At 50.0% G+C, this 20,728-nt stretch overlaps 1 protein-coding gene across 1 annotated transcript in view; it reads right to left on the bottom strand.

Moving 5' to 3' along the window:
• Positions 1-5,778: 5,778 nt before the first annotated feature.
• The window catches only part of Itsn1 (intersectin 1), a 173,021-nt gene continuing 158,071 nt past the window's right edge, over positions 5,779-20,728 (bottom strand). Inside the window, exons 32-39 of the mRNA XM_050164745.1 lie at positions 20,129-20,227; positions 18,132-18,299; positions 15,040-15,252; positions 13,743-13,864; positions 12,557-12,639; positions 12,199-12,282; positions 11,580-11,753; positions 5,779-9,334 (exon numbers count right to left, since the gene is read on the bottom strand). Coding sequence (XP_050020702.1) covers positions 9,186-9,334; positions 11,580-11,753; positions 12,199-12,282; positions 12,557-12,639; positions 13,743-13,864; positions 15,040-15,252; positions 18,132-18,299; positions 20,129-20,227 — 1,092 coding nt within the window. The 3' untranslated portion in view covers positions 5,779-9,185. The remainder of the gene's footprint in view (positions 9,335-11,579; positions 11,754-12,198; positions 12,283-12,556; positions 12,640-13,742; positions 13,865-15,039; positions 15,253-18,131; positions 18,300-20,128; positions 20,228-20,728) is intronic.

Here is a 20,728-nt window from a genome sequence, read left to right as displayed (position 1 = left end):
ACAGCTGAGCCTGGAAAACCCAGGCTCGGCCTCCCCTCACCCTCACCTCATCAGCTTCTCAATGGTGGGAGAAGCTGAAGCCAGGGTGCGGCCTCCCGGAATGCTCCTGAGTTCTCTGACCAGGCCACATGGTCTGTGGCAGCAGTCTGCTGGGAGACGGGCTGTGTGTCTCACTCCAGAATATGACGTCTGTAGGAGGCCACCTGTAGTGTAACAAGATCTCACCCCAGGCCATGGCTACACGGTCCCCCCCCCCATTCTGTCATGCCTCCACCCACTTCACTAACACCATGTCTCCTGCAAGGCAGAAGGAAAAACAAATTCACACTTTTGAATTCCCAAACATTCAACTTGGATTTGTCTTTTAATAAAATTTAGTTGGGTTGAACCCAAGAGATCCGATCAGGCATTGCTACTCCCGGAGTATGGTTTTAATTTCTTCTAGAGTTTATGCACTTAAATTAGATTCCTAAAATACTCTCATGTACATACAGAAAAATAATCTCTCAATGAGAAATCACATTTTACAATAACAAGTTAAATATTCAGACTAGAGAATCTGTTAAGTTTACGCAACATTGGGCAGCATAGCCTCTTACATACGGTATATACATATAATCGTCATTCCCCAAACACATACAGCAGAGATTTCATGACGAACCACACACGGAGCACAGTTGTTTCACATTGTGCAGCGGATTGCTGTCTTTGTCTTGGTTGGAAACTGCGTTAGATGCAGAAACCTAGGAGCTGGGAGCTGTTAGACACAGGTCATTTGGTGGAGGTTTCTCGCCTCTGTACAGGTGTGTGTGCGCCCCATCGGCGTGTGTGAGGATGCAACGTTGAAGAAGAGCTAAAACAGCACAACACAGGTGTATGGCAGCTCACTCCCCTGTACACAGGGGCAAGGGCTCGGGCTCCAGCTTGGGCTTTGTGGACCAGATCTGAGGCTGATCTCTCAGTTCCAAGATACTTGGGGCCATTAACAAATGCTCCTTTAAATGCACGTCCAACCTTTGGAGAATGCTCAGCAAGTGATGGTGTGAGCATGTTGATTGATGAAGTGTGTCTAAAACAGCCATTAAAATGGCTGCCGATGCCGTAGTGGCCAGGTGCCTCCACGGAGCGTGGCCCACGGAAACCATCTGCTTTCCTCTAAGGTGACTTAAGTCCATGATGGGCACACCTTCCGTCTCTTTCTCTTCCTCGGTTTTCATGGTTTTAGTTTTGAGATAGGGTCTCATGAAGCCCAGCCAGCCTTGAACTCCTCTGAACAGCTGAGGTTGGCCCTAAATTCCTGATCCTCCTGCTTCCATCTCTGGAGCTAGAATTACAGGAAGGGAATCAGGAGACTCGAGGATTATTGCTCTGTGTGTGTGTAGACTTGGGACTACATCTGAAGGCCAACAGAGCCTCCGAGTGTTTGGAGCACCCAGGACAAGGAAAGCGATATACCAGAGCAACACACACAGCGAGCGGCGAGGGGCAACTCCACGCCCGCTGCTCTTCCTGGTCTTCGAGAACTCAGGGGCTAACACACAGCTTTCTCCTTCTCTAACGTCACCCAAGTGACACTCACAAGTCCCAGGGGGATCTAGTGTGTGAGGGCCCTGCCTCCCAGAAGCAAAATCTCAGACTCTTGGCCTCTAGGGCAGAGAGGCTCCTGGCTCCAACCACTCCTCCTCTCCAGAGAGTGGTAGCTTGAGGGACAAGCATCCAGTCACTGGGGGCAGGGACACCACACCGAGGCCTTCTAGGATCTTCCCCATGACAGTAGTTCCGGGACAGGGAGAGCAGCCCCTGGTGCCTGACTGGTGGCTAAGGTAAAGGATTTATTTCAAGGCGGAGAATTCACTTTAGCTATCCGGTGACACAGCCTGGACTGGGACCTGAGAAAGCATCCACCATCTTTTGACAACCCCCTGTCCATTCAGGGGCGCTTGCGGTTGTGAGCTGGGGTTCTGCGCTCTCTAATTATCCCAGACTGTCTGTACTTTCAAGAGATAAGAGAACGGCATGTTGAAAAATAGATCACTTTCTGAGCTTACATGAGGCCCTAGCTTTGATCCTTAGCACTGCAAAGAAGATTTAAAAAAAAAAAAAAAAAAGGAAGGGAGCCAAGAGGAGGAGAGATGGCGTTACTACCCAGCTCCACACAGCCTGCCAGGGAGGTCTTTCCAAAGGAAAGAGACACAGAGAGGCCCTTCTACATTTACAGTGGAGTCGAGGCAGATCCAGGGTGTTGGACCTCGACAGCTGCCTGCCCCACACTCAGCAGGACCCAGACAGCCCAGGTCTCTGCTGTCACTACTGAAATCCCCAGTCATTTAGGACAGGGAAGTCACAACTTTTATTTTTGCACCTGGCCCACACTGGTCTGAATGCAGCGTGGGGAAGCATGCTCGACCTGGCTCTGTCAGCAGTACAGACAGCCATCCCCAATGCCCAGCACACAGCCATACACACTCACAGACACACACCATGCAACCAGTGACTACATCTCACCAACGTTTGCCACTTAAAATATCGGAAGTTGAAGCCTTTGGGTAGACACTCTGCTATCCAACTGACTTCTAGAAGTCCTGTGGGGACAGAGCCTCCTCCAGGCAGCCAGCCCTTTTCCGTGGCTAATTGAATAGCAAAGTTCTCTCGGAAGTAGACACAGAAAGGGCAAGGAAGTCAAGGAGGTACCTCTGGCAAGTCCCAGCCCCAGCAGGCAGGAAAACCACCTCACTGTGCCCAGAAGCTTTGGGTTCAAGCCTAACTTTCAACACTCATCGCTGGACTGGGAGCGCTCACTCACCACCAGGTTCTAGCCCTTTCTCTGCCCTCCTCTCTAGCGACTTCCTCGTGTCACACAGGAGCAATGCTGTAAGGTGGCAGCAGGGGGAGCCAGCACCCCGGGACCTGCCATAGAACCATCTAGGAGCGGCAGGACCCTGGAGAAACCGCAAAGGGAAAGGCAGCTTCTGCCACGCGAGCCACCCACTGACATTGGCTTCTATGTTTCTGGGGTCCCCACTCTGTTTTCACTAAGAACAGGAGGAAATTAGATATCCGAGTTTGAGACGAGAACCGCAAAAGAGTATCGCCGGAGAGGCAGAAAACCACAGGACGGTAGTCTCGCGAGTGTAAGTATAAGACGGTTCTAGAAGGAAAGAGGCATCACCATGGCACAAAAAGGAGCCTTGGTCCCTGATCAGCTCTCCAGAAATCCCAGAGGGACGGTGGGTATTTTGAAAGCTAACAGAATAAGCCCACTTCTGAATGCAGCTCTCCTCGGTGGCCCTTGAACACTAAGATCCCCACCACTGTGCTGAAAGCGAGCATCCAGGCTGGCCCAGAACACGGAACAGAATCCTATTAAAATATAAAAGCCCTGACAGAGCAAAGGGGCAAGTTACCCTGCAACTGACAACCACACATGGTACTGGAAGAATTATATGCCAAAGTATAAATTATTAGCTCCTTTTAAGGAAGGTCTATGTAGAGTTAGGTCTATGTAGAACTGAAGTAGTTATTTGGGGGTGAGCACTAACGCTTCTATGCGTGTGCGTGTGCATGCGTGCGTGTGCATGTGCGCATATGTAAGCTCAGGAGCTCTTGCACACGGACCCCAGGTCCCAGCACTGTTTTCCCCCATAGCTCTGCACCTTATTCTTTAAGACAGGCTTTCTCACTGTAACTCACCAGCCAGCACCCCTAGGGAGCACATTCAAGGATCCTCTTGTTCCAGCCTCCCCAGCACTGAGATTACCAGTACATATTGCTGCATCTGGCGTTTTTACGTGGGTGCAGGGGATCAGACTCAGGTCCTCGGGTGTGCACGGCAAGCACTTTACCGACCAAGCCATCTCCCTGGCCACAGAACGTGAATTTTATGTTATTAAAATGACTTAAAATTAGATTTACATGTTGACTTGAAAGCCAAAAAGTTGGCTTCTCTGACTCCCAGCCCCTGGGCGTACCCTGGACAGGAAGGGGACCCTGAAGAAACAACACATTTTTAGCACTGCCGACTGCATTCGTGCTCCTGACTGTAGACTGGGCAGTGCGCTGGGATCTGAGTTTTAATGCCCTTAAGTTAGAGGACCTGAGATCACGGCCGTCTTTCTCATGGTGGTGTTTTCCATGGTTCTCACAGAGAGAACCTTTCCTGGCTCTTACAGAGATGAAGTTATTACATCATAGTTGATCCTGGGAACCTACAAACAGGGACCTCATGCGGTGCCTTGGGAGGAAGTGCCCGGAACTGGCAACTGCTTTCCAGGTATCCCGAAGCAGGACAGTTGAATCCCTTGGCAACCAGCCAGCGGTTTATTCCAAGTCAGAGCTACCAGGAAGTATTTATTGTTTCCTTGACTAGCCCATCATAGGGCAACGTTCATAAATAGGGGTCATTCAAAATAGAATACGGTGGGTGCCCAAGAGCTCACGGGAACTTGCCGCTCAGAAGGCGGCTACACCGGAGGTATCAGCAGCCTCTGTGACGAGGAGAGAGGGCTAAATCACATCTTCAGAAATATGACTGCCTGGCATGTGGGGGTGGCAGGGGTCACGAGTCTCCTCTTCAAAGATGCGGTCCTTTAACTCCTAAAAGGAGCGCGTGGCAGTGGGTGAGCCATTAACCTCCAAGCAGTCTCAGCTGGTACCATAGCCTGAGAGGCCAAGGTGCTTGAAGAGCTAGAGGAAGCCCGCTCCAAGATCTCTCTTGACTGCCTGTCCCTCTCTTCCTCCTCCTCCCTCCTTCCTTTATCCCTCCTCCCTGCCTTCTTTCCCTCTTCCCCTTTTCCTTCTGCTTTCCAGTGCTACCTTGACCTTGCATCCCTGGCCCCCTGCAGGTACGGACCCTAGGCAGGTAGGTAATTAATGTAGTTGGAAAAAATCAAGTTCTGGCCCTCCTTAAAGGGAACAGTGCACAAAAGGTGTAGGGGGCACAGGTTGGCAGCTTCAGTACCCACACCGGGACGCCTTGCTGTTGCTACTAGTCCAGCAAGGTCAGAGCTCTCTTAAGGAAATGTCCACCACTCACACAAACCAACTTCTGCCCTGAGGTCTGCCCCAGAACAGGAGCCTAACCAGTACAGCGTCCCCAGACATGTCATCGTCAATGTGTCTTCGGGGAGAATGGATGGAAACAAAGAAGACACAAGAATTCAGTCCCAGGGGCTGGAGAGATGGCTCAGAGGTTAAGAGCACTGACTGCTCTTCCAGAGGTCCTGAGTTCAATTCCCAGTAACCACATAGTGGCTCACAGCCATCTGTAATAAGATCTGGGGCAGCATACAGGCAGACAGAACACTGTAGACATAATTAATAAATAAATCTTTAAAAAAAGAATTCAGTCCCAGGAGAGAGGAGGCAGAAGCAGGGGCACCAGGTCTACAGCAGGCCTGAACCCCGGAAGGAAAGGCAAAGTGAAAGATTCTAACACACTTTCGACCTCTTCTAGGACTCAAAACAGGCCGAGCAGCTAGACCACAAGTCCTTGGTGTGCAGACTGACTCTCTTTGTCTCTTCATTGTGGTCTCAGCCAGCTCAGGTACTTCAGCTTTCAAATAAAGCCAGAGGGACCCCGTCATTTGCCCTGGATTTCAGACCCATGAGATTCTGGACCCCCTCCCCCCCAACGCTCTGAGGTTACTACTCCTGCCCAGCCAGCTCCTGCGGAGGTCGCTGCTGCATCACCTAGGAAGACCAACCTGAAATTACCAAAGCCCTTGGCCCCCTGGACACACCTCTAGGATTCAGGTTGGCAGCAAGTCAAGATAGCAAGCTCAGGGAGTGGTGGGGCACACCTTTAATTCCAGCACTCGGCAGGCAGAGGCAGGCGGGTCTCTGGGAGTTTAAGGTTAGCCTTGTCTACAGAGTGAGTTCCAGGGGTTAGCCAGAGAAATCCTGTCTTGAAAAACAAGCAAACAAACAGAAAGGCAAGAAGCAGGGCTCATGATCCACTGATCTGCTCTCTCTTGGGATGTTTGTTTCCAGTGCCGGTCAGTTCTCCCAGGGGAAATCAAGTCCCCTTACATACCGAAGTCATACTTTTGTTTATAAAAATGAAGACAGCTGAGCACAGTGGTACACACTTGTAATTTCAACACATAAGAGGCTAAGGCAGGAGGATCCTAAGTTCAAGGCCGGTTTGGGCTATGCAGTGAGGTCCTGTCTCAAAACAAGGAAGAAAAATGCCCATTTCCCATTAGAGTTCTTTCAGAAGAATGGGTTTTTGTTTGTTGTCCAAGGACAGGAACATGTTATAAAAACAGTTGATGACGGCATCCTCCCCCAGTTTCTCTGGTATTCCTGGTGGCTACAGTCTAGAAAGATCTCTCTTGTTAGGCCAGGGCAGACCTAGACCTGAACAAATCACATATGTCTCCAAACTCTTGTGGACACAGCAAATCTGGTCCCAAATATGTCCACCTGCTAGGGGGATAAAATATCAGTCCTGCCTCAGAGGTCAGAATTGACCCCTTGGGACAAGTGGTTTGTGAAGAAAGCCCAGCTTAGGAGCTTTGGTTCAATGCTCTCAGGAGAGTTCTCAGGGTCAGAGCATAGCCACTTTCCAGGAGAGCCCCTTCCTGAGGGAGAGGAGGTCAGAGTGTGGGAGGTACTGGCAGTGTGGCTCACAGAAGGAGAATGCCTCAGGGGGAGGGGTGATTGAAGGGCTAGCATCAGGATGCCAGGAAGCATAGTCTGGGCAAGCACTGCATACAGCTGGGGTTCAGATCCCTTGTTGGCTAGGACATGGCATTTGTATGAAATGTAGCCTGGCTGTTCTAAAAGGGAGACGTGAAGAAGCAGAGAATCAAGGGTCTGTGGCTCTGTCACCCTTGGATCACAGCGGGACTCCCCTGCAGGACTCTGGAGTCATAGCTGGGTCTGAGGGCCAGCCCGGCTCATCCAGAAGCACTCACTCGTCACAAATGACAGTAGCAGATGCAAGGACACTAACCCAGATTTGTCAGGCACAGGATCACCCCCAAGGATGCCCAGCAGAGTCACCTGGGGAAAAGACCCACAGACTGCATTTGCATGCCACAATCATGGGATTCTGTGAGGAGGTGACCTAGGCCCTACAGGGACCACCGTACATGCCTCATCCTTCCTACGGGAACATAGACGTTCAACATTAACCTGAAAATAAAGTCGATGAAGGGAAAGGGGGCTAAGGGACAGAAGGGAGGGTCAACAGAATGGTGGCTCAATCCTGGCCATTTGCACACTGAACACTTGTTTTTCACACTATGGGAGCATGCCCTTCATCACTACACCGAGCAAAGCCTCCTGGGTATAGAAACGGGGAAGCATGAGTTATGGATCCATTTACACGTTTCATTTAAAACAGTTTCTTAATAACATAAAAAGCACGAACGTGAAGCATTTTGAGTGTTTTCTGCTGGGAAATGGTTAAGCCTGTACATGCCTGAAGCTAACTAAATCTAGCTCGTGTTCGGCTAGCAGCTGCTAACTGAAGAGTTTATTGGTGTGTTTAAAAATAAAATAGGTATGTCTGTTGTTCTTGATACAAAAGTCAACACTGTCTCCAATAAATAAATAGTAAGTGTTTCTCGGAAGTATGAAATGTAAACCTTGTTGTCCTTTCCCACATACATGGTTTTGAAAAGTCACGTGACACACATACAGGGACAGGGGCCTGTGGGCGTGAGGTCACACGAAGCGCTCAGTTTTCAGCAGAGTAGTTATTCTGGCATGGACACACTATCATTTACAAGAGACTTCTAGAACAATCCTGAGTACCTACCACAGAAAAGAAGACCCCCACCTGGCCCAGGAGCGCCTGCGGCCAGAATCCAGAGACATGCAAAGAACACTCATGACCACAGACTGGGCCATGAGAACGCAACCACGGGAACAAAACTCGGCCCACACTTTCCATCAGCAAAGCAAGTCATTATCTACTTAACCAACCTATCTCTTAGCATTTAGGGAAAAGAAAACCTGAAGAACTCAGACTAAAAACTTGGTCTATACACCTGACTCTGGCAAAAAGCACATGTGTTCTATTATTAAAAAAAACTGGTGTGTGCCCAAGAAAGCTCAGGGGAGAGTTTCCCATCTTCCTACCTCATGTGCGGGACCCACGTGTTCCCAGGGTCTTTCCCCCTCCCCACACCAAGTAATGGATTTTCTTAGCATCTCCCAACATCTCCCAGTTCCATCTTGAATCTTTTGTGTTTCAAACTTCATCCATGTGAGGCATGACCTCCTGGGGTGAGTCACTCAACAGTAGGATCCAGTACACCCACACACAGAATCAGCTCAGGCGGCTCACCACACAGAACTTCTCACCAAACATCACAGGGTCTCCAAGGCCAAAGAGAATGTTCCAAGAATAGCGGCAACCAGGACTCAATAATGTCATCGAGCCTTCCAAGTGCCCCATAGCAGATCACACTCATCAGGGCAGAACTTCTTAGGTAAGGAACATCCATGTCATCAAGGCTTCCCAGGGACCCGGAGTGGATCTAACTCATCAGGACAGAACTTCATAGATGAGCTTCCAGAACCATTCTCCAAGCACATCTTGAACCATCCCATAGTGCACCAAGTGCGTTTTTGCTGATAGACACTAATGGGGTCTGAACAGCTCTAATGCACACTCGAGAATCTTCTAGTAGCAGCTTTCCAGGGAGCCAAGCCAGTGCCTGCTTCAGGAGCCATTATACTGAGCATTCGATCCCAAGCCCCGTTTCCCAGTGGAGGCTGGACTCCAAAGCAGCAACAATTCCGCCATAATCAGACTAAACGCACCACACACGGGGCTTCATAGGTCAGGGAGTCTGCAAAGGGGCTGCCAGAGGTGAGAAATAGGAGGCCTACACAAGTTCTCCAAAATTCAGCCCCTGCGTTTATAAATCTACTCTGTAGTAGCCAGACCCACGCCTCCAGCCCGGGGAAGAATCCGGGCTCCCAAGGGAACCTAGTTGAAGGTTGTGGATTTCCAAGACTTTAGAAGCCATGATAGGACCTATAGGGAGGACAAAAGAAAAGAGAATTTGGATTCATAAAATGGGACATGGTTTGAAGGGCAGGATTGTCGAGAACTACGCCTAGTAGCCTTGAGGGACTTTTGTCTTTGCTGTCCCCGTTGCCCCGTGGCTGATCAGCAGACAGCGTGTGGGGTCTTGAGAAGGAAGTCCTCTATGATCATCCCGGGACTGCTATGGTTCATCAAACAACTGCAGGTCAAGGCGGACCACAATCTCTCCCGTGGGGACCTCATGCAGCAGGAGACACTTTGTAACTGGCCCCTTGGAGCCTTGGTCTTTCTTGATGTCAGCCACTCTGATCTCTGTCCGACCCAAAAAGTCTGAAAGGAGAAAAAGCAAAGCATGCTCAGAAAAAGTTCCCTGTTTCCAGGGCGCACGCTCGGCACACTGGGACGGGCCTATGGCACAGCAGGCCCCGCCTCCTCTAGGACCGAGCCTCTGGCACAGCAGGCTCCGCCTCCTCTAGGACCGCGCCTATGGCACAGCAGGCCCCGCCTCCTCTAGGACCACGCCTATGGCACAGCAGGCCCCGCCTCCTCTAGGACAGCTGTGAAGACCAGCCCTAGCCTCTCCCATTTACTTCCCCATGGAGTAGCCTATGTGCCATGATAGGTCACTGCTAAAAACCCATAAACCAGATAATATCCAAGGTGATGGGTATACCAACAACTCTGATTTCTTGATACTCATCACATACTTTTATTGTAATAACCCACGAATAGAATATATTCTGCATCCACTTTAAAATATATTAATAGAGTCAAGGAGATGAATCACTCAGTAAGAATACCTGCCTTGCAGGCACAAGGACATAAATTCGATCCCCAGGGAAAGCCAGTGGGTGGGCTGGAGAGAGAGATAGCTCAGCGGTTAGGAACACATGCTTCTCTTCCAGAAGACCTGATTTTTGTTCCTAGTACCCACATGGTGGCTCACAATCATTTGTAACTCCAGTTCCATGGGATCCAACACCTCTTCTGGTTCCCATGGGTTCCTGCATGCGTGTGGTGCACATAAACCAAAACATAAGCCAAAGCTGTGCCGGGAGCTAGAGGCGTAACTCGGTAGAGTGCTTATCTGGTATGCGTTAGGCCTGGGATTGAGTTGCCAGCATCGTATAAACTGGCTTGATGTGGTTTCGTGTGGCCAGCCTGAGCTATATGAAACCCTATCTTTAAAAAAAGCCACCTATGGTGGCACAAACTTGTAACCCCAACACCAAGGAGGTAGAGACAGGATGGACAGCCAGCCGAGCCAATCAGTGAGCTCCAGGCCGGTAACACAGTCTATCTCAAAACACAAGGCAGACAGTTCCTTAGTGGTTATACCCAAGTTTTACACACACACACACAGAAGGGGGGCTTAGTGGTCAAAAGCACTTGCTCCTCTTCCAGAGGACCTGAGGTTCAGTTGCCAAGTACCCACGCAGAGTACCTTACAACATCCTCTACCTCCAGATCCAAGGGCTATGACACCCTCTTCTGGACTCCACAGGTACCTACACACATGACATGCACACATATACATGACACACATTCACACACACATACACATAATACATATGTGCTTAATTTTTTTTTGTTTTTTTTGAAATATGGTCTCTGTGTAGCCCGGGCTGTCCTGGAACGTGCTCTATAGACTAGGCTGGCCTCAGATTCTCAGAGATCCATCTGCCTCTGCCTCCCTACTGCTGGGATTCAGTCCAGTGCCAGCATCAGACCCTCACTCAGCCCATTGCTGGCTCCATTTATTATCTTCCTCTGATAGTTTCTGGGACTTTGAGCTTTTAACTCACTCTCCAGTTTTGATTTGGCTGAGAGTGTGGCATCCTGGATTCACCATGGAAAGAGAGCCGGTGGAAGGAAGGATGTGCCCAACACCACGGAAGCTTCTCAGGTCTCCTGTGGGATAGCAGCTGATTCTGAGACACATGTGTGGGCTAATATTCCTCTTCCACTGGTCAGCCTTATCCCACGTCTTCTACATTTTTCACAGGGTCTCTTTCTGTAGTCCTGCTGGCTTCCAACTCATAATTCCTGACTCAGCCTCCTGAGTGCTGGAATGATAGGCGTGAACCACCAAGTATGGCTATCTCGTTGCTTTGATAAACATTTACTTATCTATCGTGTGTGTGTGTGTGTGTGTGTGTGTGTGTGTGTGTGTGTGTTTGCCCACATGCACAAGCCATAGCATGTGTTGAGTCAGAGGACAAATGACAGGAACCCACTATGTCAGCCCTAGGGATCAAAGTCAAGGTTTAGCAGCAAGCACCTTTACTGACCGAGCCTCGATGATAGCCAAGAACGGAAACACAAAGCAAACTCCATCGAGGTCCGCAGGCATGCCCTTCCTCACACTGCTTACATTGGAAAGCAGACCACTGTCTAGTGAAGCAGCCAGCCCAACAGCGTCCTTCCATGCCCACCCAGGGAGCTCCAACAGCTCCTCACACTACGCCACCCTGATCTCTCAGGAAATCCCAAGGAGTGCTGGGTAAGGAAACATGTACCCCTGAAAGTCGGTGGGACAGGACCAGGGGTGCCCTGAGGGCCACTGTCCACTCACCATCGGGTGAGAACTGGTCCCTCTCAAACACAGTGATGCAGAGGACTTCCTGCTCCAGGTCCCTGATGAAGAACTGGCAGTTGGAGTTCCACTTGGGGTTCAGCGTGTCCTGGATCGTCTTGGTGATGTGGCACTGAGAGCCCATGGTCACCTCACAGTACGGGTTGCTCTTTCCTGAAGGGAACAAAAGCCCCTGCCAGGTGGGACATATCTCATTTCCACCCCCCTCGACCTTTGAGATTAACAAGTGGGAAATCTGGAGGACACACACACACAGTTTGGTATCACATCTAGAGAAACAAATCCATTAGCAGGGCTCAAAGTCAGATGGCTCCTATCTGTGCATATATGTCATGTGTACTGCGTGTCACATGGACTGAGTGAGTCCTCTTAGGTCTCCCTGAAAAGCAGGACAATAGAAAAGAATTTAGAAAAATATGTGTGTGTCTCTCTCTATATATGTATATATATACATACATTTACATATATACATTCGTATATATAACTCTTTGACAAGTGCTAGAAAGACAATGAGTAAGAAATATCATAAATGATGTCAAGATCGTTGGGGAGAACACCCCAATACTCTAGAGTGCTTGAGTGGAATTCATGCCCTTACCATGTGACCGACAGGGCTTCAATTCAATGCCTTCTACAACGTTCACCATCAGCCTTCCAATACCCGTCGCCCGCTGGGAACGGACTAGACCGCAAGGAAACAACACAAAATGTTTTGTTTCGCATCCACTGTGATGCCCTTCTCTCCTCAGCATGTCCACAGTCTGTGCTGTGCGTCTGCCCCCGCTAGAAAGCAAAGTCCCCTCCCTCCTCCCGCTCTTGGCACCTGCCCTTCATCCACCACCCTGTGCCCCATTTTGCTCCCACCACTTCTGTGCATGCACGTGTCCCAGTCCCAGAGACACGGGGATGGACTTGGTGACCCTCCCGCCCAGTCTCTTGGGCCCTGTGCACATTACCCAGGTACGCCTTCTCGCGCTTCTTTTTCTCCGTCTCTATGTAGAGCTCAGAGGCAGCTTTGATTTTCTGCACCCAGGCAGTCCTTGGACGGGAAAAGACAGAATGTTGCCAACAGATCAATCAGAACAGAACAGGCTTCGGGTCTGCTCAAATTCTGTTTCGAGGACTCTTTTTACTTGGTGTATTTGAATTTAACAACAATGTCTCAGAAAAGAAAGACTGATTCTGTATTTGATAATCTAATAATTATCTCTATCATCAGAAAAGAAGACCTTTATAGTTTAGTCCCAGCTGGTAGCGAACTCACTAAGTTATCAAGGGCGACCTTGAACTCCTCTTCCTGCCTCCGCCGTCTGAGTGTTCGGATTGCATGCACACACTTCTGTAACTGGTTTAGGGGGGTACTCGGGATCGAACCTGGGGTTTTGTGCACTTGGGCAAGCCAGCATCTATTACCCGAGTCCCAGCCCTGCCCATGGAGCTCAAGATCTCCTTCAAGCTCCCGACTCCCATGAAGAAAATTTGATAAATGCTGGAGGAGGGATAGGCATAGAGCACCTCTTCCTCCCTCACCGCAAAGCATCGCACACTTGGCGAACCCCGGAAGACAGGAGGTCTTTCTTTCAAAATCGCCCAAGAGAAGAACCACATAGCACACAGAAGAGCAAAGACCACACGGCAGGAGGCGCTTTGGCGCGCGGGTTTTCTCGGGTGCCATATGCACAGTAACTTTAGCCAATCTTCTTGCCAGGCAAGAGTGTTCTTGGGAATGTTGTTGGCCTTGTGTCAAGCTCGCCCCTCAGAAAGGGATCTGTTCCATTTGGCTCCAGAATGGTCTAAGACTGAAGCAAAATACCCCAACCCAAAGACCCAGATGCCTGCCCCGGGGGCTGGGGACGGGGTTAGTCCCAAATCACTTTTCTATTGGCTTCTACCACCTGGGAAACTTGGGGGCGATCTAAGCAGCTTGGATACCTCAGAGGCTGCTGAACATTTCTAAGACAAAAAGAAAAGAAGGAGAAAGCCTCGAGCAAAGCTGGCTTCAGTCCATTTTATTTTGAACTAGATGTCCAACTTTTTGCATAATACTTCCCTCCACACAGAAGTGACAGAATCGTGGCTGGGGAACGCTGGGACACGCTGACAGGTGGCCCCCAGGCGGCACTAGGGAGGGCTCGGGCTTACCTTTCATTTATGCTCTCTGCTCGGAGGGTGTAGACTCGGTCGATGTGGGAAATGTGGAAGACGGGCTCGTCCCCGGAAGGATCGGTGGGCAATTTTACTAGGACCTCGTTTAAGAAAATAGGCTGCAAAGTAATGATAAAAGGCGCTGAAGAACAAGGCAGGAGCTCTGTGTGTTCACAAGCTCTGTGTGTCTGCAACATGAGCATATATGCATGTGCATGCTTGCCTATCAATGTCAATAAGCTACACTGAGCATGTGCATGTGTGTGACCCAGTAATCAAGTGAAGGCTGTGTGTTCGGTACACAGACTATACCAGAATACAGATTTTATGTTAAAATAATGTATACAGGTGTTTTGCTTGCATGAATATCTGCGCACCGAGTTCGCAATGCCCACAGAGGCTAGAAGTGGGGAGGGGTCAAGTCACCTGGAACCAGAGTTACAAAGGGTTGTGAGCAGCCAAGTGGGTTTTGGGAACTGTACCTGGATCACTAAGCCGTCTCTCCAGCCCCATTAGCAACGGCATTTGTATAAAGCTTTGGTCACTTTATAGGTACCTTTGAAATCCCTACAAATAAGCCCTAACTGGTCCGTTTTCCCTGCATTGCATCCTAAACTGCCCGCTTCTACGGGTCTCTCCCAGGATTTCATACAGAGGCTCTACCAACACTCCACATAATAACAACACTTTCTCCCCCAAATAAAGCTAACTGCTGCTCCTGTGAGAACCCTTGAGGAAAGACACCCCCGCAGAGAAGAAGTTAGAAAAATAGAATCTCCCATGGCGTAGCAACACACAAACAGTCCTGCATACACGGGACTTAGCGTTCTGTTCAGAGAAACCGTCCACGCGGAAGGTTTCGTGAGAGTTTGTCGGGCGTCTGGGGTAGTGTGGAAGGGGGCAGTGGATGCTCCGGCTGGCCATGCTGCCTGCTCACTTGTATGAAGTAAGCCATGTCTTTGTCACGTGGGAAGTGGGGATTCCCCACGAATTGTGTGTTACTGGGGACAAAGGAGGGGCATGGACAGTCCTCTACTTGGCAGTTCCTCCCCTTACTCTATCTTAGTTCCTCCCCTTACCCTATCCTAGCTCCTCCCCTTGCCCTATCTTAGCCCCTCCCGCTCCTATGTTGGTCCCGCCCCTTACTATGTCCTAGCCCCTCCTTCTCACCCCTCCCCTTACTCTGTCCTGACCCATCCTTTACTTTTAGCTCCTCTCCTTTGCTTTCTCCAAACCCTTCAGAAATGGACTTCTTTAACCACTCCCTCTACCTGCGACTTAGCTTCAACCTTACCGTTTTGTACATTTTATACTGCAAGTTAGATTTGGGGCTGAAGACTTTGTCGGTGCCGGAAGAGCCTAAGGGCTTTGTGATTTGGGTCAGCAGGAGGAAGTCGTTGAAGAGGAAGCCGTAGAGCTCCTTGTTGCTCTTGGCCTTGTAGAGCTTCCCGCTGTGCAGAAATTTGCGGGGCCCCAAGCAGTTAGTCACCGAGTTGAACACCAGTTGCTAGAAGAGGCAAGCAGACAGGAAGAAGGCGGGATGAAGGGAGTCCCCGCTCTTGTCTTTGTTTCTCTGTCTCAAAGCATGAACGCTGGACCCCAGCAGCCCTGAATCCCACATACAAACGAAGAAGGGCTCTGAGGAGTTCCGGCAGCAGCTTGCCCAGCCAAGAAAGCAAAAGCTCTGGGGTTTCAGGTACCCGGATTAGTCTTGGTTAAATTCTCTAGGCCTTTCTGCTGGGGCTTCGCTCTGCTATCAGGGTGTGGTGAATGCGCCTCTCCCCTTTGTTTATTGAGAAGTGGGGCACCAGGAAGAAAGCTGGCTCACTAGGTCCCCTCTTGGCATCTGTGGGGTGCTACACAGGATTCGCAATAGCAAGAACCAGCTCCAACAGGAAATCCCCGCAGGGTTCAAAGAGTAACCAGGGCTTCTGGAAAGTGGCCGAACTCATGAAAAAGTTCGTGAACAAAAGCTACTTCCCACATGGAGGGTCCAGACCCCGGGACTAGAGGAGCTGCAAAATTCGGGGTACCAAGTGACCCCTCGAAGCCCTACATAGCAGTGTGGTGCATGCTGAATCTCACCCCACTTACTAGTTTAGAAACTGTGAAGGGACTGGCTCCCTTCCTCCACTCACAGTTGAGGGGCAACTAGGGATGCTGATACCCGGGCCCCAGCATCTCCCTGGAGGCTGCCATTTCGGGCCAGCCTATGGCCCACATGACCTCATGTGAGACAAATTCTACAACTGCCTTCAAGAGAAAACTGTCCAGATCATGATGGTAACACACTTCTCTGACAAAAATATCTGGGAAGAGGCCATGGAGCTCACAATCATGCCCCCTAAGAGATGTTGGTGGCTACGCGTCCACTTCCCATGTGGGAGGAAAACTGACAGCAATTTGGTGACCAGAGAGAGACCTAGAGGTGACAAGAAGAGTCCGTTCTACTTGACTCTTAAGTCTGAGGATGGAGGACCTCTAAGCTCCCGGCTGAGGCTCTGAGGGAGCCTGGAAGGCTGATGGCCACAGTCCAACAGGAGGTCTCTTGATGGGCAGGAAGGATAGACTGATCTCTCGGCTCCTAGCACAAGGCAGATCACAAACTCTTCAGATGGAGGAGCATCTGAAAAACTTTCTGTTTTTTAATGTGTATGAGTGCTTTGCCTGAATGCGCATCTGTGAACCACATGCATGCCAGTATCAGTGAAGGTCAGAAGAGAGAGTCCCCTCTGCTGGAATTGGAGTTATAGGTAGCTGTGAGCTACCCTGTGGGTGTTCAAAACTGACCCAAGGGTCCTCTACAAGAGCAGCCAGTGAGTGAGTGCTCTCAACTGCTGAAACCCTAGGGGTCCCAATCTTTCTTTCTCTCTCTCTCTCAAAATAGCCTTGGATTGAGTTCTAGCAGATTGCATATAAATGAGTGAGCCAGCCAACTGAAGATGTCCCTGGACTCTAAAATGAGAACCCACAACCAGCTCTTCAGCTTCTGCAGGACTGCTGATAAGTTGGTGCACACTTACACTGAAGGGGGCACACTTACACTGTGGGTCTGGGAGGATAGGGCAAGGGTGGTCTCCGTGCAACGAGAAACCGCAGGGAAGGAGGGTGAGTGAGACACATTCTCCCTGGGCGTTTTGGGAAATTCTAGCAATCTGTAGATATACATGTATGTATGAGTGTACATGTATGTGTCTGCACATCCGTGTACTCCGATACAGAGAAAACACAAGCAGAAAGAATGAGAGCGAAGGTCACGTGACGGGGGGGCATGAAACTCAGCAAAGACGCGTGTGTGGGTTAGAAATCCAGATGACTCACCAACACAGGCTTTTTACAAAAGAGCAAAATACGAAACACCTTGAAAATGCAAGCTGGCAAAAAAAAAAAAAAATCGAAAAGAAACGAGCAGATCCTCAAAGCAGAACGGAAACAAGATCATTAGAAGACGAGACTTCAAAGGCAGAGTTAGCCCTGAGCACCCTTTGGACCTGTTGGCACTGAGGCTCCACTGGGTGGCAGGATGACAGGAGATGGATCCAAGACTGAGGTGAAGGGCTGTGCAGAGCGACTCTCCAGAGCCAGGCTCGCTCGACGAGTAAATGGCAAACTGAAGTGCAGAAGAAATAGGCAAGGAAACTTTGCTGGTTCCGGCTTTGGTACACGGAGGTGACCATGCTGCCTGGACTCTGACCACTGGGCAGCTCTCATACAACACCATGGCTGTAATTTACCTGTTCAATGTGAGCCCCAAATTCCATCTACATATAACATGGGGTGGCCTGGGAGCAGTCCACTCAGGGGAAATGCAAGCTCAAGCAGCAAAGATAGGCACAGGGGAAGTTTCAAAAGAGCAACTAGTTCACGGTCAAAATTCACAATATAGAAGCCGAGAGTGTGGCTCAGTAAAAGGGCATTTAACCGTCATGCAAGAGACCCTGGGTTTGGCGGCTAGTACAGAAAAAAAAAAATCACAGAACAAATAGAAAAATAAGGCATGCTGAGTGAGCGCTATCAGAAACAACAGACGAAAGAATATGACCCTTAGATACTGGGATGATCAGATGTTGAAATACACACGAATATGTTTTAAGTGTGTTAAGAAACAAATAAGAAACATGAACACTTAAACAAGGAACAAGACACACAAATGAAACTAGAATGTTTGAAAATAATCAATAAATTTTGGGCAATGGAAAATATAATGGAAATTAAAAATACTCATTGGTTGCATTAGAGAGAAGAGAGGCAGCTGTGATGTAGAAAAGAAAATGGTCCATTTTCTCCTCCCTTCTGTGCTTCCTGCCCTTGCTCAGCTGAGAGTGGTCCAGGTCCCGCCCGCCTGCCCCGCCCCGCCCCGCCCCGCCCCGCCCGGTAGATGCCTACCTCAGAAAGGCCCTCACACTGCACGTGGGCTTGGATCCACTCCAGCCGGTCCGAGTTCTCCTTCTCTCGCACCCCCTCATTCACCTGGGAACACAGCTCTTCTGCCTTCTCCAGGGCGTGCTTCAAGTGGCTGTGGTCGGGGTGGTTTTCAGGGGTGTTTTCTAGGATCTGTACGGGAGAGAGAAGGACAGCAACAGCCTTGTCAGGCCGCTTTCCACAGTGGACGAACCTGGTTTCCTCGTCATGGAAGCCAGTGCTTCATGCATGGTACCCACCAAAGTCATGACTCGGAGTGTACTGACCACTCTGTGTTGGACTCGGCAGGGGCTATACTTGCTGCAGGAAGGTTCTGCCCTCGAGCCTTTGGCCCAATTTCATACCCTTGAGCAAACTAATCTGCCCTGCAGAATGCTGGCCTCCAGCATGATCGCTAAACCACGCACATAAACACCCCAGATCCGTGGTGGTACACAAAGCAGTGCAGCTAGAAGGGACTCGGGATTTCTGTTCTAAAAATCTTCACTCTATTTCACAAAGAAAGAAACTCAGCCAGAGACCAGGAACAGAAGCCAGGCTTCCCTGCTGGCACCAGCAGCTGCTCTTCCCCAGCTCCCTCGCCCGAGGGAACCAAGGACGGAATCGTGTGTTGGCACTGAACGGGCTCCATGAACTCACAAGTATATAGGGCACCTTGAGGTGGGGGGGGGGCGATGCCATGCACCCTACACTCGTGACCCCTAGAGAACACACATAGCTGTATGTACCTGTGTATCCCGGAATCAATTCGGATGGTTCCCCTGAACAAATATGTATGTTCTGTGTATGTATGGAGACACATGTGTATGTATGTGCGTTCCCTAGTGAGTGGAGACCAGAGGGCACCTCCAGAGGTCATCCCTTGGGAACCAGCTTCCTCGTTTGTGAGATAGCAAATAAAAATCAGTCTGTGAAAAACTCAGTTATACTTTTCTGGATCTCTGTGCCGTTGAGGCAGCTCTCGGGTCTTTCCCTTAGATGGTCTGCCGGGCAGCAGCAACTGTGTTCTACTAATGCCAGTGTGTGTTTTCCTGTGAAAAGTTAGTGCCTCTGGCTCCTGGTTTTTAGTTCTCTCCTGGCTAGTTAAACCCACTTCAAAGGGTTATTTCCAGCATCAATGCATGGCTACACAGAGAGGGCAAGGAGCGAAGATAGGAAGACACTTCCCAGATGAATGGACTCGGGGAAATGTGCTGTTGTATGGTGTGGCCGGAACTGGGTCGGTCTGAGGCTTATGTGCGTGGGAGATGAGTTAGACATGCGAAGCCTGAACAAATGCGTTTACACACACACACACACACACACACACACACACACACACACACACACACACACACACGTGGGGAGGGCACTCACATCCCAGAGCAGCCACGAGCACGCCTGCTCCTACAGTTAGATTTCCAAATGCTACTCTCAAATAAAGGAACCAATTTCTACCTCCCTGGGGAGCCAGCTTCCTTCCCCTCCGGCTCTAAGGCTCAGAGGGCAGCCACACCTGCTGCTCATTTCCCGGTGTGGACACTGAACTACTTCTGTTTTCTCGGGAACTGGCTTACTTGAAAGACCAGGAGGAAAACAGGTGTCTGGTATTGGGAGGGAACATCAGGGAACGACCTTCCTGAGACAGACGCTAGGAGCCGTGTTTTCTCTCTCTTTGTGGCTCCTAACTCTGTACAGAGGCGCTGGGCCAGCGCGGGGAGTGCACTGAGAACAGAACTCTCATCCTCTGCCTCCGAAGCCACTTGGTTGCCATCCGAGGGCTGTGTTTTATTATTAGTCTTTTCCACACAGAACCATCTTTTCCCTCCCAGGTACCAAGCAGATGGTTCAGCACCCTGTGAGCACATGACTTCCACATGACAACCCCCAGGTGCACTGGCTGGGAGATCCACCCGTCTCCAGCCACCTCCAGCTGCCTCCAGCCTTCCACGGCCTGCAAAGGCACAGGTGGTGGTACTTACATTCTTAATGATCAGCGGGTATCTCGTGACGCGCTGCATAGGCTTCAGGATAAAACTGGACAGTGGCATCCCTTTGCACCGAGGGTCCATTGCCAGTCTCTAGAAGAGGAGAATATATATATATATATTAATGTACATTAGAAATCTGCAAAATCCACAGCCAGTCAGTGACACTGCACCTGTCACTCGGGACTCTCTGGCCATTACCAGTCCATCTGCATAGTAACTGAGGAGCCTGGAGCTGAAGGCATTGTCCAGCTGTCATGGTCCAGGCTGAAGGTATTTTCAGAGGGAGGACATTGTGCTGGTTTGAGAGAAAATGGCCCCCAAAGGGAGTGGCACTCTTAGGAGGTGTAACCTTGTTGGTGCTGTGGGAGGATGCTCTTGTACACTGTAAAAATCTGTCACTCTTGCCGGGCGGTGGTGGCGCACGCCTTTAATCCCAGCACTAGGGAGGCAGAGGCAGGCGGATCCCTGTAAGTTCGAGACCAGCCTGGTCTACAAGAGCTAGTTCCAGGATAGGCTCCAAAACCACAGCGAAACCCTGTCTCGAAAAACCAAAAAAAAAAAAAAAAAAAAAAACACGGCCACCCTGTTTGG

Source organism: Alexandromys fortis, unplaced genomic scaffold, assembly GCF_014885135.2.
Source record: "Alexandromys fortis isolate MF-2015 unplaced genomic scaffold, M_Fortis_MF-2015_v1.1 scaffold_162, whole genome shotgun sequence".
NCBI lineage: Eukaryota > Metazoa > Chordata > Mammalia > Rodentia > Cricetidae > Alexandromys > Alexandromys fortis.
Note: the sequence above shows the minus strand (reverse complement) of the source record. Positions and strands in the feature narration are given on the sequence as shown.